The 13,702-nt window shown below is 40.3% G+C and overlaps 1 protein-coding gene and 2 non-coding genes across 3 annotated transcripts; all 3 read left to right on the top strand.

Moving 5' to 3' along the window:
- Positions 1-1,845: 1,845 nt before the first annotated feature.
- LOC139300522 (plexin domain-containing protein 1-like) lies at positions 1,846-13,028 on the top strand. The gene is made up of 14 exons (XM_070923649.1): positions 1,846-1,924; positions 8,200-8,366; positions 8,630-8,773; positions 10,931-11,000; positions 11,124-11,246; positions 11,338-11,456; positions 11,552-11,651; positions 11,753-11,848; positions 11,984-12,065; positions 12,154-12,214; positions 12,294-12,414; positions 12,549-12,584; positions 12,663-12,820; positions 12,915-13,028. The coding sequence occupies exons 1-14, from the start codon at positions 1,846-1,848 to the stop codon at positions 13,026-13,028; spliced, it is 1,470 nt and encodes a 489-aa protein (XP_070779750.1).
- trnac-gca (transfer RNA cysteine (anticodon GCA)) lies at positions 8,839-8,910 on the top strand. The gene has a single exon. It is a non-coding gene; the product is annotated as a tRNA-Cys (tRNA).
- Positions 10,250-10,321, top strand: trnac-gca (transfer RNA cysteine (anticodon GCA)). The gene has a single exon. It is a non-coding gene; the product is annotated as a tRNA-Cys (tRNA).
- Positions 13,029-13,702: the final 674 nt, after the last annotated feature.

A 13,702-nucleotide genomic window follows, 5' to 3' on the forward strand; every position in this document is an offset into this window, starting at 1 on the left:
TTTCTTGATTGGCCATGTTCTTCATCATTTATAGTTCATAGAGCCAAACATGTATCCTTTCATTGACAATATGTGAAATCAAAGTGAAAGTATGTGGACACATAACAAGGACGATACAAATACAGACACTATACTATAACTCTTCTATGATTCCTTTGTTGAGCAACCTGTTCTGTTTTGTCATTAAGATGATTCACATTTTTTCAAGTCACATGCGTTACTGTAATGGCCGCAAGGAAATCCCTACTTAATGCGATTTCAAGTATGCAACTTAGTACTTGTGTTAGGACAGTAACACAAAGAGAGAATTTTGTTCTAAAAAGGCTATAACTTTGGAAGATACCCACTTGATTTGTCAAAATCAGACTGCTGAAGCCTCATATTAGATTAGATGTTCGATCTTTGCAAAGAACAATGACTGTGGATTTTGTCCTGCATCTCTTAAGCATCCATTAAGCTTGCCTCTACTATTACTTTGGAAGATACCCACCTTTGAAAATATTTAGGTAGGGATCTCTCTTCAGTCTACACAACCAATAACCAACCTTTTAATGTACATATGGGCATGTCAGTATTGTTTCAAGATATACTTGTAAAACTTATCCTATAATGTTGTCATTCAACTTGAAGATAAATTGAGATTACTATATTAAACAATATACACTGATTTCACATTAAATCATCCTCTTAATATTAAGTTGCAGTCCTTTTTTGCACATAATTCATATCTGTAAGTGTTCAAATTATTTTTTAACTAATCTGCTTCTCTTAATCCACCGGGACTCCTTCGTAATTGACCCAAACATTATGCTCAGTAAGTATAACATCTTAATTTTTAGAAAGATAGTTGTTCCAACCTCTGTGTGTTTATTTGTTTGTTTAAAGTCAGCGGTCTCTGTATGAAAATCCACATGTTGCCGTGCACACTGTACACTGTGTTTATGTCTGCATTATAGGACAAGGTCCTGATTGCCTTTCCAGCTGTGAATCCAACAAACACTCAGCTGCCATTTTCTTTGCCAAGGATTCCGTGTTTGCTCTCATAGCAGATAGAAATGATGAAAGCGGTGGCTAAGAGAGGTGGCGGACTCCGCCGCAGTGCTTGTAAAGCTAGCTTTTTGTCAGTTTTACATGCCGTAAAAAAACAGGGCTTTTACATAACCGCTGGAAAATAAACTGCAACAAAGAGACTTTTCTGTTCCATGTGAGCCACAAAAGGATGTTGCTGTTAGAATGTTTTGAGGAGTCATAAACAGACTTGACATGGAATGTGTAATATCATAACTAGCACTGATTTTAGGCCTGGCATTGTTAGCATCATGGTTACTATGTCTAATCTCAGATGTCAGATTTCTCACTGACCTCGCAGCTGGTTTGGACAGAGGGAGGCGCCATATACTCTGCTGACAGTGAAACTCCAGTGGATGGTCTTATTTATACTTTTATCAGTCAGAATGATGGGAAAGGTTAGATGCAATTCCAGGGAATTACACCGGAATCCCAAACAGAGGAATACATTGTGTAATTTTGGAAAATAGAAAGACCAAACTCAATGTCCAGGTGTTTAAAGTGCGCAGATTATGGACTTTTTCCTTTCGGCTTCAAAGCCTCATCAGCTGATCCTTGTGTCTTTTGTAATCACCAAGGCAACGGACGAACAGCACTGAGGAGGAGAGAAAGGGTGTAGTTAGAAACAGGGTGGTGATTCGGAGGGAGGAAGAGAGTGACGGGTGGAAGTGGGATTCAGAGAAAGCTGTTTTTGCAAAGAGAAGAAGAGGAGGAAGAAGAAGAGAGGAGCTGAGACAAAGCTGTGGTTTTAAATTTTTTTGTCTTTTGCAGCCCAACATGTGTTTCAGTTTGGTGATGCTCTTCCTCTGCCTCTCCCAAACGGAGCTGGCAAGAGTTTGGGCTCAACAGCAAACAGGTGAGCCGAGTGTATTTTCCCTCCATCATCATTGCTTTAATATTTCCTCCTGTCTACTCTTTAAAGTCCCACAGATGCTTGCAGGTGTAGCAAGTCTGTCTTGCAGCTTCTCCACTTTTTATCTTTTTCTCACTTGGTACTTTTACTTAATGTTTTGAACTCTGCATGCAAATGGTTTGATGATTTATTGTCACAGTCGTTTGTTCTTGAGTTAAATGAATACTTAATATTCTTATTTATTAACTTTAACATTGATGCTGTGTGTGCTTCTGTTGCTATTTTAAGTCACTATAAACCACAGAACTTCAGTAGGACTCTTTATGGAGCAGCAAATGGGCATACCATGCCCATTTCATTTTATGTACAAAAGTGAACGACCTAGTTTACAATAAAGTGCACAATAAAAATACCCTATTCCACAAGCATGCAACTGGGTCTAAACAACAACCCACAAACAGCCTGTCTCAGGTTTAAAATTAGATATAGACTTTGTTTTTCTTCTTGCCTCCCAGCTAGAGTCTGGCAGAAAATTGTAGGAGGCTTTTGAGCTGTTGGACAGTGGACATCAATTCATCAGTTACCATATTCTTTTTTGAGATAGGACAAGTTTTGGGAAGTGGAGGGGTGCAGAGTGATATGCAGGAGATGTGGGACATTCATATTAATTTATTTGTAGCTCTGAGGAGTTTGACTGCTCACTCTATACAAACTTCTCTCCTGCCTTTTCCCGACATTTCATTTAAACAATATGAAAAAGTTAAATAATCCGGTACTCGTCATGAGTTCAGGAGAATTCCTCTGCATCGGGAAATGTGTTGCAGATGAAACAGTGTTGCACACTCCTGCACAGTAACAGATTACTGTGCAGGAGGTACTCAGATGTCTGCTCACCACATAAGGGGTCAGCTGTCGGTATTGACCAAGCATATCCTCCTTTCCTCTGCCTAATTAGTTCTTATCTGCCTTGTCACTCAACATTATATACTGCTCCGTTTTAAAAAATGACTTTGGTCCTGAGAGAGCCATCTACACCATCTGAACCAGACTGTAAAAACAAAGATCCCTGAGCTGAAAATGAATTGTGTACCCAGCAATGACCTCAGTGTTTGGCCTCTTGTCTCCTGTCCTGCTGAGAAATTTGCTTAACAAATAGCCTGAAGCTGATCCAGACATGTTGGAGCTACGCATAGCGTGGAAGAATGAGAGGCAAAGTGAAAAGGATTGTTTTCTAAGATTGGATCATAGATAGGATGTTATTGTCTGTGTATCCCAGATTGACTCTTATTTTATAAAAGTCATGTGCAATTTGACTTGTCATAGCAAAACATGCTTGTGTTTTAGGAAAAATAAAATGGTAAGAACAAAATGAGCTGTCTGCCAACAGCTGAGCAACTTGTTCTTTGATTCATGTTGTAATTTGGAACAGCACTTGTATGGGAAACGGTTTTGGCCCGAACTCTGTCCCCTTCATTCATTTCCCTTATCGGACAATGAAATGTAAGAAATAATGTTTTTACCTCTTCCATGCAGAGATTTGGTTTCACCATAACACAAGAAAAATGAAGCAATCAGTGCGCTCATGTTCTCTTAACAAGACTAGATCAACATGGGAATGTCTCTTGTCTTTATAGTTTTATTGTGAAATGTAACTTTGTTGCACTCTCTTAGGGATGTTATAAATTAAATTGGTCATTTTTTAAGAGCCCTGGGTGGTATTTATTAAAGGAGGCTCCTCTCAAAGCTTTAATACCGTGGTAATTGTTGACATCGTACATCAGCAGCTCATTTACTGGCCAAAATACATAGGAAGAGATGTGCCACCTTTATCAGCTTCCCAGCTATTTAATAATAGAGTTGGGGGTGTTCAGTTAAATATGCACATTTCTTTCTCAGATATAAATCACTTTTTGAATCTCCGAGACCAAAGTGGCTAAATTGTCTGGATGAAACATATTTAGTGGAATGGAACTAAAGAATTGCACATCTGCAATTGAACCACATGCCTCGAAATGAACTATACATATTTATTGCGGGTGATGTTGAGGAGTCCATGCCAACTCCTCCAGCCGCTGCTCAGGAAGGGTGTGTTCTCTCAGACCGCTCTGAGCTGACCGCTCACAGAAAAAGGCAGCTAAATGTCGTGGTTTGGTAGCTCCTAAAAGAGTGGGCAGAGGTCAGTTTCCTGTCCAAAACACCGGCCCTTTCATTGACTACATTTGACCAATACAGTTGGTTCCTGTTTTACCTTACTGGGGTTTTTTTTACAGATACTTGTCATCCTTTGCCTCAGTGCTGCTCTCATTGCCTCAAACTTTTAAAACTTTTACACCCGAAACAAATTTATATTGAATTGCGCAAACCTCATCTCATAATCAGCCAACATTTTTCCCACTCTCTGACTCATCAACACATTTCCTGCACTGGCACAGTGAGGTATGGGTTGGCTGATGTGCTCAAAATGAACAGTGAGAGAATCAATCATCTATTCCTAGGTATTATCTTCTAACCCAATGACATGACAATACGTATCTCAGAGGCATTCAAAATGTTAAATTCTTACAATACGGGTACCAGTGTTTTCACTCCTTTATCAATAGTCAAATAAACATTTGACAAGGTGAGTTGTGTCGATGTTTTCACTATTTTGTATGAATTGTTATAAGATCCCCAGCAGTAGGTGCAGAGCTCAGAGTACGATAGTGTGTGCGATCCAGTGAATAATTTATATAGAAATGGAGTGTTTTTGTCAGTTTCTCCTGGACAGCCAAGACAATATGACTCCCATCTCACTGTTTTGGTTATCTGCCAGTGATTTCAGTACTACTGGCTGTGAGACCGATGGCCTGAGTAGATATTATAAGCCACAACTTCATATTGAGTGTCTGCACCCCTCCCAACCTTTAGAAACCAGAATATGTTTATCTTCTGCACTGCAGACCTCAACAACTATGCACACACCATTCCTCCTCTTACCTCATAGATGCCATAACAGGGCGGATCCAGTGCTCAACAATCACACATCTAGGATTAATATATGAGCTGCCACGAATGCGTTGACGCACCACTTAATTGAATCAAAGGGTGGAGAGAAACACTCATGTACAAATTACAATAAGGGCCTATGAGGTCAAGACGTTTGGGATGTCACTTCAGAAACTTGTTAAATGACGCATTGTAGTTTTGATGGCTGTGGAAGACATCAGTATTATAATTGTGTGAATGCAGAGTGATGTTTAAAGCAGAACTCGCCAGCCAGTGTCCCACACAGTCTGAACTCTGGGGGTTTGGCACAGGATGTAGCTGAGGGACCAACCAGCCTGGGTTCCCCTCCCACACTCAGAACAGAAATGCAGGCATCAAACCAATGTCAACCAGCGTTTCACTGGCATAAGAGGAGCTGTGCTGGGTGCTGGCACCCATAAGAACTTGTTTAGAAACTACATATGCCAGATTTCATACTCTTAAATGTGTTTTCTTGTTGATTATCCATTTTCTTTTAAGACTAATCCCCTAAATTGTGCTGAGGCTCTTTAACTACTTTCTGTTTAACAATGAACATCTACAAAAAGATTAAGTTGTAGTCTGTTAATTTTCTGGTGAAAGTATGTCTGCATGTATATTTCTGTTCTCTTGAGGTTTGAAAACGTGTATAAAAAGGCCGACTTTAAAGCATTCCCTTTAGTTGCCTAATTCAGATGGCAGGTCAGCCAGAAAAATAAGCATAGTTTCTTTTCATGTCCATTTTGAGACCAACAGGTTTACTTACATTAGACACCTTGTATTATAATGTGGGGTTTGTGCGAGGCTTTATCATTTAACATTTTATTGAATGTGCACCCACATACTTTAAATGCCTTCACCCTCACCCCATCTTTACTCAGCCTGAGATGTTTCATTCTTTTGCATTGAGCATTCAAGGACAAGAATCTGTGCTGGCAGAATTTTCACATGCAAACTGTTTCAAAACACAGGCCTAGATCAAAACATGATCTGGGCCCACAACATGAATGCACTGCATGGGAGTCAGGCTGTCATTACAGTTTATTTGAACCAGGTGTGTACATTCAGGTGCAAGGTTTTTTTTTCCTCCCCATGCCAAACGCTTCCCAAACCTCCAATTTAAAAAATGCGTTACAGAAGTAGAGATCCTCCAATTGTGACTACGGCCGAATTCCACTTTGCAGCAGCAAAATAAAAACACGTTGAAACTTTCGCCCTACGAACTTTAACTTTCACCATTTACGCAACTTGAGGGTCTAAATGTCCACTCATTTCCATTTTCTTCTTTGACAGCCGTCCATGTACGTGTAAGTACTGACATTTCCCTACAGTTGACGGAGGAGGAGGGGGGGGGGGGGGGGGGGTCGACCGGTGCTGCTAACGTAAGCGGTTGGTTTTAGCTAGCGTTAGCATGACTTGGGGAGCAGGCAAACAACATAGGACACAAGGTGAAGATTCAAAAGTGAAGATTAACACGATTAAATCAACGGTGAACAGGTGTTTGAGCTTGGGCTTCCAAACCGGACCACTAGGAGATCTGGTAGAGTCACCCTGCTCAGTTTTACTCTGCTCAGTTGCCAACAGTCCCGACATGAAAACACCGGAGCAGCAGAGACCAACTCTTCGCGGCAGCCAAGCTGACCACGGCAGGACATTCACGGTGTTTCTGGACGGGAAACCGAACACGACGGAGTGATTTCTCTTGGCTTTTTTTTTTTTGTTCGTTGCCCAGCGCCACTTCAGACACCTCCTGTCGTTTGCTGAAAGCCAGGAACAAAAAAACAGCGAACGTTGATGACAGGAGGTCGCCCTGATTTAGGGTTAGATGAGACACCCCGCGAAATCGAGGCGCTATCTCGGGGTATATATAGGCTGCTGCGTGACGTCATCGCCGTGTCCCGTAAAGCACGTAAAAAAAGTCGCAATCACAAAAACATTCACCGTAATATTCCAAAAAGACGATAGATGTTCAGTATTGGTTGATTCATTTGAGATATCTCCAAAGTGTGGTCGTCCCAATTTCTTCATGCATTTTTTGTTAACCTTTAAAACAACACATTCTTCTTGCCACGTATATATAATACATTTGTGTCTCATTATGAAGTCTTGACTGTTTTTTACGAGCACACGTTCACTTTTTATCAACTAGCTTGTGAAAATACAGGAAGTATGATGGGACGCCCAACTGTAAACTCTTAAAACTGTTTTAGAAACTAAAAAAATGTGACACCAAGTATAGCAGATTTGATTTGTAGATTCCAAATGTGTTTTTTAATTTTGCTGAATTTGCAGTCTTCCTGAATAATTTATTAATTGTGTATTCTTTGATCATTATATTTCACACAAGACAACACTGCAAGTTTGTTAAAAAAAAATGCCAGGCATACATAGCCAGCATCTGCATACTTTCTCCCAAAACAATTAGGAACGTTTAATAATTAAACATTTAATAGATTAATTATCATTCAACCAGCTGATTTAAGATGGACATTTCTGCAGATTATACCACACAAGAAAGGCCTCATTAAAGCTCCCTACGCCTACATTGCCCGTGCTTTGCATACCATAAACAGAAATGACTCTTTCAAGGACTCAGTCAAGACATTTTTCCCTGTACAGCTGCATCAGTGACTGAAGTAGTGCAAGGGCCAAGATATCCATAGGTCCACATCTAAGGCTCAGAATAAATGTACCAGCAGACATGCATTTTCCACACTCCATAGAAAATCACAGTGTGGTGCTAAGATAACATCAACTAGGAATATTTGTCTTGAAAGAAAGACAAGCCTTCAATTAAAACACCCAAAACTTTAAAACAAAGCCTACCTACCCCAGTGTGCTTACCAAATATGGTTCACATTGCTTGTAGGGTTTGACAGTTCCTTCCAAGCACCATTAAATGTTATTTGTATTGTTTTTGTCTTCATTCAACAACGGCTTTAACTGACAAGGCTAAGACTGACAATTTCAAATTGCAAATTGTAATTTCTCATTTAGCTGAGCACTGAACCACAACTGTAAACATCTGCATAAAACTGGCATCTGAAATGTTTCCTGATAGTGTGTGGGACTGCTGCCAGGGTATAACAAAAAGAAGCTTTGGTGTGCTTTCTCGTCTTTTTATATCGAAATGAGAGTGTGGGAATCAGTGGGTTTTGAACGGAATTGCATTGAAATGCATTAGTTAACATAGAAGAAGGATGCAAGTGCCTATATCATCACATCCCATAATGATCAGCTCAGCATACCAACCTGATATTCATTATTTTGGACAGACCATTGGTACAGTGTGATCTCACAGCAGCATGAAGAGTCAACTGGAGGTGACAGTCATCCTCACAGAGCCCAGAAGGCATCTTCAGGCCACGCTAGAATAAGCAGGGCGGTCCTGGGTGGAGAACTGACCATCGACACTCTGCCAGACAACATGACACGTGTAGTGGTGAGTGCTGCACCACAGTGTTTCTTATGACTGTAATGGCTTGAGGCATTTATTATGTTTTTGGCTTTTTTTCATGTTGTATTTGTTTTAGTTGGAGTTGGACACTGCCCTCTTTTGGAAAATAGAATTTACTCACTTGGAGAAGTATATGACAGCATATGATTTGACCATGTTCAGACAGCGTGAACTCTTGATGCCCGTGTGACACACTCTCTGAACACGTCATTACCACCTCTGATCCTCTGTGTTTTTCTGTCTGCAAGGAGGACTCTGGCAAGTATTACACATGGCGTAGCTTTGGCCCAGAAGACCAGCATACACAGGATCTATGGGTAGACATGAGTGACGTCCAGCATGGCCAAGTTAGAGTCCATGGCATTCTGTCAAATTCATACAGACAGGCTGTGGTGAGTCTCACACACAATAATCATACAAATTCAGAATATCTATACGTATAAATGGTTTTGTCGTAGGGGGTATAGCTCAGTGGTAGAGCATTTGACTGCAGATCAAGAGGTCCCCAGTTCAAATCTGGGTGCCCCCTTCTTGTTATTGTTCTTGTCAAACAAGAGAATTCTGAATGAGAGCTAACCAGGAGAGATGGGATGTTTCCAAATGTATTTTATTAAAGGTTTTAATGAAGCCAGGGATTCTCTCTGCTCTCAAGCGGCAGCATGCGCGTTGATCTTCATGTTCTTGGTCAGATGTAGTGCTAAAGTGCAACACTGCAGCAATTCCAAGTCAGATAGTTACTGATAGAAGACCAGGCCGTCAATAAGATGGAGATTGTGCTTGTCATAGCTATACCCCTTTTGAATGTAAACTTCCACTGTTTATTGATAAATAAAATTTATTGAATTCAATAAATCACATAAAATAAGATGCATTCACATGTTCACTCTGTTTTGTTATCATTCACAAAAAATATGAAGACACTGATTCAGGATTATCTGCTTTGACTAGTAAACAGTCAATAATTACAGTAGCACTGGCTGTGTCTCAACAATCAAATGCTTTACCACTGAGCATGTACTCTGTAGGTAGAGCATTTGACTGCAGATCAAGAGGTCCGCAGTTCGAAAGTGCAACACTGCAGTAAGCTCAAGTACACAGACAGCTACTGCTTCTGCATTTGTCAGAGCAGAAAATCCTAAGATTTTGCCCTGACATGTTTCTCTAACATTTATCTGAAACACAAGGTAAAGCTGCTCGGGGAGCTAAGGGAAAATGTTGGTCTATGCCAAGAGCTACAGGCCTGCTAGAGGCTGTCAGCACCTGCCTTGTCTTGGCCTCTAATGTCAACACATGGCACCTCTGTAAAACATACAGCTCACTTTAATATGTAAAGATGTCCAGGATCAGGCATAGGAAAGGAAACCTCTAGTACACTGAAAAATCCTGGATTCTCCAAGTGGAAACAGAGTACTTTGTCTTCATAGAAAAATACAACATTATAAATGGATGAAGCTAAGAAGAAAATGTGCTTGCCGTTTGGGAAATCAAAAGACAGGTGTCTTTAGTATATCATGATACAGCTAAAGCTGCACACGAGGGTAATCATTTTCATCATCGGTTCCATCAGGGTCAGTTTTTCCCATTTGCCCTATTGATCTTTAAACAGATAATGTGGATTTTGATCTCAGTTATGGAGCAGAATATCTGTTTTGAGAAGTTCACACCCGGTAACCTCAGTGACCCGCTCCTACACAGCCAAGTTGTGTCTGTGTTTTAACTAGATCATTGCAAAATAGTTACATCAGACTGCCTTCTGAAAAAAGTGTTTATCACAGATAGGCTGCTTGTAAAAGGCAAGGCAACCTGCTAGTGTACACAAGCGCTTATCACTGTGTAAATTGTGTAAACTGTGTAACAGCAAAATAGCAGGGGGTATAGCTCAGTGGTAGAGCATTTGACTGCAGATCAAGAGGTCCCTGGTTCAAATCCGGGTGCCCCCTCATTATGTTAGCTACAGAAAATGCTGTAAAAGTGCTCTTAAATTGATGACTCTAATATATATTCATTCTAGTTATTATCTGTAATCCTGGTTCATTTGTGGGCGTTTGTTGCAGATTAGTTAAAAGTAAAGATATATTTACAAATACTAACACTGGATAACTTCCTGCCTCGTTTCCCATGAATCCCTCGTGTGCCGGTAGGCAATTTGAATCAAGAGGGAGAATGGCAGACTCTGCCACTACAAACTACTAAACCACTACACAAACTACTATATAGAGAGGGAATGAGAATGTAAATACATTAATTATATTGCTGGATATTGCTGCCTTCCATAAATAGCACCAAAAACAGGGTTTGACTTCATGAAAATCTCAAGAATGCTAACTGTAAAGTCTGAACATACAGGTTGTAGAGTTAATAAGTGATCCAGTTTTCTGTTTTTATTCCATCTCATACAAACCTGTAAGAGCTGAATAGGATGCTTAGCATTGCAGAATAGCAACTCAAAACGTGAGGCAGCCATCTGTGAATTGGCTGCTTACTTGGCATATAAATCTATATTAAAAAATGTAATTCTCTCTCTCTGTTTCTATCTACTCTCTTTGCAGAGGGTTGCCCTGTCGTTTGACTTTCCTTTTTATGGACATTATCTGAGGCTGATTACCATAGCAACAGGAGGTACTTTATTTTATAACAGATGTTCAAGTGACCTTTCCTGCATATGTTCATATGAGCAGTGTTTTTGCAAGGTAACAAGTCAAACTCAAGTCTTACATGTTTTTCCATCTGGCCATTTTTCAGGGTTTATCTTCACAGGGGATGTTACTCACCGTATGCTGACCGCAACACAGTACATCGCCCCTCTAATGGCTAATTTTGACCCCAGCTACTCCAAAGAATCCACTGTGCAATACCTGGATAATGGTAAGATGCCACCTGATATTTGAACATGTCCTCGTTTCTCATGATTGCCTGATTATTTGTCTGACTTCTGTCTGACATTCACTGTGTTCAGGTGAGGTGTTTGTGGTCCAGTGGGAGCGGGTCAGACTCCCAGGAAAAGAGTCAGAAGGAGCGTTTACATTTCAAGCTGCACTTTACAAAACAGGAACCATCACGTTCAGCTACCGAGATGTGAGACACACCTCTTCACTGTGCTCTTAGTAGTCTTCCAAACCTGTTTGTTTTCTTATTGCATGAGTGATTCTTCTTCTTTGTCTGTTCATCAGATACCTCTGTCATTAGACGTGATCACTTCAGCTGAGCATCCAGTGAAGGTTGGTTTGTCTGATGCCTTCATGGTCACGTCACCTTCTCCTCAATCACCAGGTCAGCAATAATGCTTATGCCTGTCCTCTTCTGTATTGCGTCACCACCAAAAGACAGTCTTCAGAGAGTCTTGTGAAATCTAAGTGATATCTCTGACACAGATGCCCAACGGCGGACGATGTATGAGTACCACCGGGTTCAGATAGACACTACAAAGATCACCAGATACTCTGCTGTTGAGTTCACTGCACTGCCTAGTAAGTGATAATTATCCGTCATCATTAACTGAAAGATGTTAAACGATTAGTATCAACCATTCAAGATATGAGACTGCATCAACACTCAAACAATAAAACTTCTGTGTTCTTGCTTGGCTGTGTCTCTCTGTTCAGCCTGCCTGCAACATGACAGCTGTGAGCGCTGCCTCTCATCCAACCAAACCTATGGTTGCAGCTGGTGCAATGTACTCCAGAGGTGAACAAGACATCACACTAGCCCAAATGTTGATATATTAGCTTTAGTTAGTTTTAACCCTTATAAATATACATCTTGTGTGTTTTAGGTGTTCAGATGGCATGGATAGACACAGACAAGAATGGCTGGACTATGCCTGTTCAGAAGAGGTATTGTTGGACATCAATATTATGTCAAAATAGTGCTTATTTGCCTTTTTTAGACTTGTGCATCTATTATATTGCACAGAGCAAAGATGCAACCTGTGAGGATTACTCCAGGGCTGACAGCTCCACTGGTTCCTCTATCACACCTGAGATTGAGGATGTGACCTCTTTGACTCCTCTACAAAAAGGCTGTGAAAGTGAAGGTGAGGCTGAGCTTTTTTTCTGTGTCAGCATAATTTATACAGTATTTCACCATAATGGCCCATTTTGTTGCTCAATAAAAATAGATTCTGCCATGAAATAAGTATGGAAACGACTGCTTTCTTTGTTCTTTCAGATGAGACCAAACGTCATATATTTAAGACTGGCAATGGTGAGTTCATACTTGTAACAGCCATTATGATTAAGCTTTATAAAGGGATATAATTATGAAGCTTCATCTTCAATACAGATGTGAAGACAGATTCTTCAACCAAGAGTGACGTGCTGGCTAACACAGGAGTGATAGCCGGTTTAGCAGCTGCGCTGGTGTTACTTTTGGCTCTGTTAGTTGTAGCTCTTTACATCAACTACCATCCTACTGCTGCATCACCACTTTACCTCATGCAGGTGAGTACTGAATGTGTCCTACACCTGCCGTGACCAGAACCAGGCTGTAGTTATATATGTCCACATCAAACATCATTTTTCTTGATTTCTTTAGCGACGCAAGAACTACTGGCCTTCCTTGAAGTTTCAGAAGCAACAACCTGGTTACACAGAAGTGGAGGGAGGAGGTCATGAAAGAGACAGCATTGTTGAAGCTGGGCCACGTTGAAAAGATGGATGGAAACTTGGATAAACAAGATATTTGCATTGAACTGATTTCTACAAACATTCAAGTATATACATTTGTCAAAACACGCCAGTTCAACTTTTACATTCAGTTTATGACAGTTTTTTTAAGATGTTTGTGACTCCACTGCAAAAAGTTTATTGCTGAATTTAATATGATATTGAATGACTTTCATCAGATATTTTTATCTTTCTGGAAGAAATGGTGGTTGCATTCCACTCTCTTTTAAAAGCGTCACCTAATTTGACTGCAGTAAACTGTGCAATGCATGCCACAAGGTTGACAACCTTTAATAAAATATACATAAACTATGCTGTTTTAAATCAAACAAATAAAGATCTGGGTGTGCTTCAGGTACAGTTCCTGCTGATTTTGATGGTGAAGTTGATTCTTTTAAGTTCCACCTTTTGTTTTGCAAAAACATACTGCACAGTTCCTGATCAGTGCTCCAGTGGACAAGGTGTTTTGGTGGTCAGAGATTCAGCATTATTTGATGGCGTACATTCAAGTGAAAATTAACAAAATGTTGCAGCCGCATTAGGAAAAGAAATCAGAGGGAATAAAGACAGTACAACTCTTCCGTCAGCAGATGTCATCCTAACCAAATGTATCACATGGACATCAAGTAGGACATGCAGTGAACGTGGCAGATGTGT

Source organism: Enoplosus armatus, chromosome 17 (assembly GCF_043641665.1).
Source record: "Enoplosus armatus isolate fEnoArm2 chromosome 17, fEnoArm2.hap1, whole genome shotgun sequence".
NCBI classification, from domain to species: domain Eukaryota; kingdom Metazoa; phylum Chordata; class Actinopteri; order Centrarchiformes; family Enoplosidae; genus Enoplosus; species Enoplosus armatus.

Excerpts from the sequence above, each read along its gene's own strand:
- LOC139300522 (XM_070923649.1), top strand. The coding sequence starts at position 1,846 with ATGTGTTTCAGTTTGGTGATGCTCTTCCTCTGCCTCTCCCAAACGGAG. Across the intron at positions 1,925-8,199 it reads TTGGGCTCAACAGCAAACAG|ACCATTGGTACAGTGTGATC; the intron begins GTGAGCCGAGTG and ends TATTTTGGACAG. Across the intron at positions 11,849-11,983 it reads TGAGTTCACTGCACTGCCTA|CCTGCCTGCAACATGACAGC; the intron begins GTAAGTGATAAT and ends CTCTCTGTTCAG.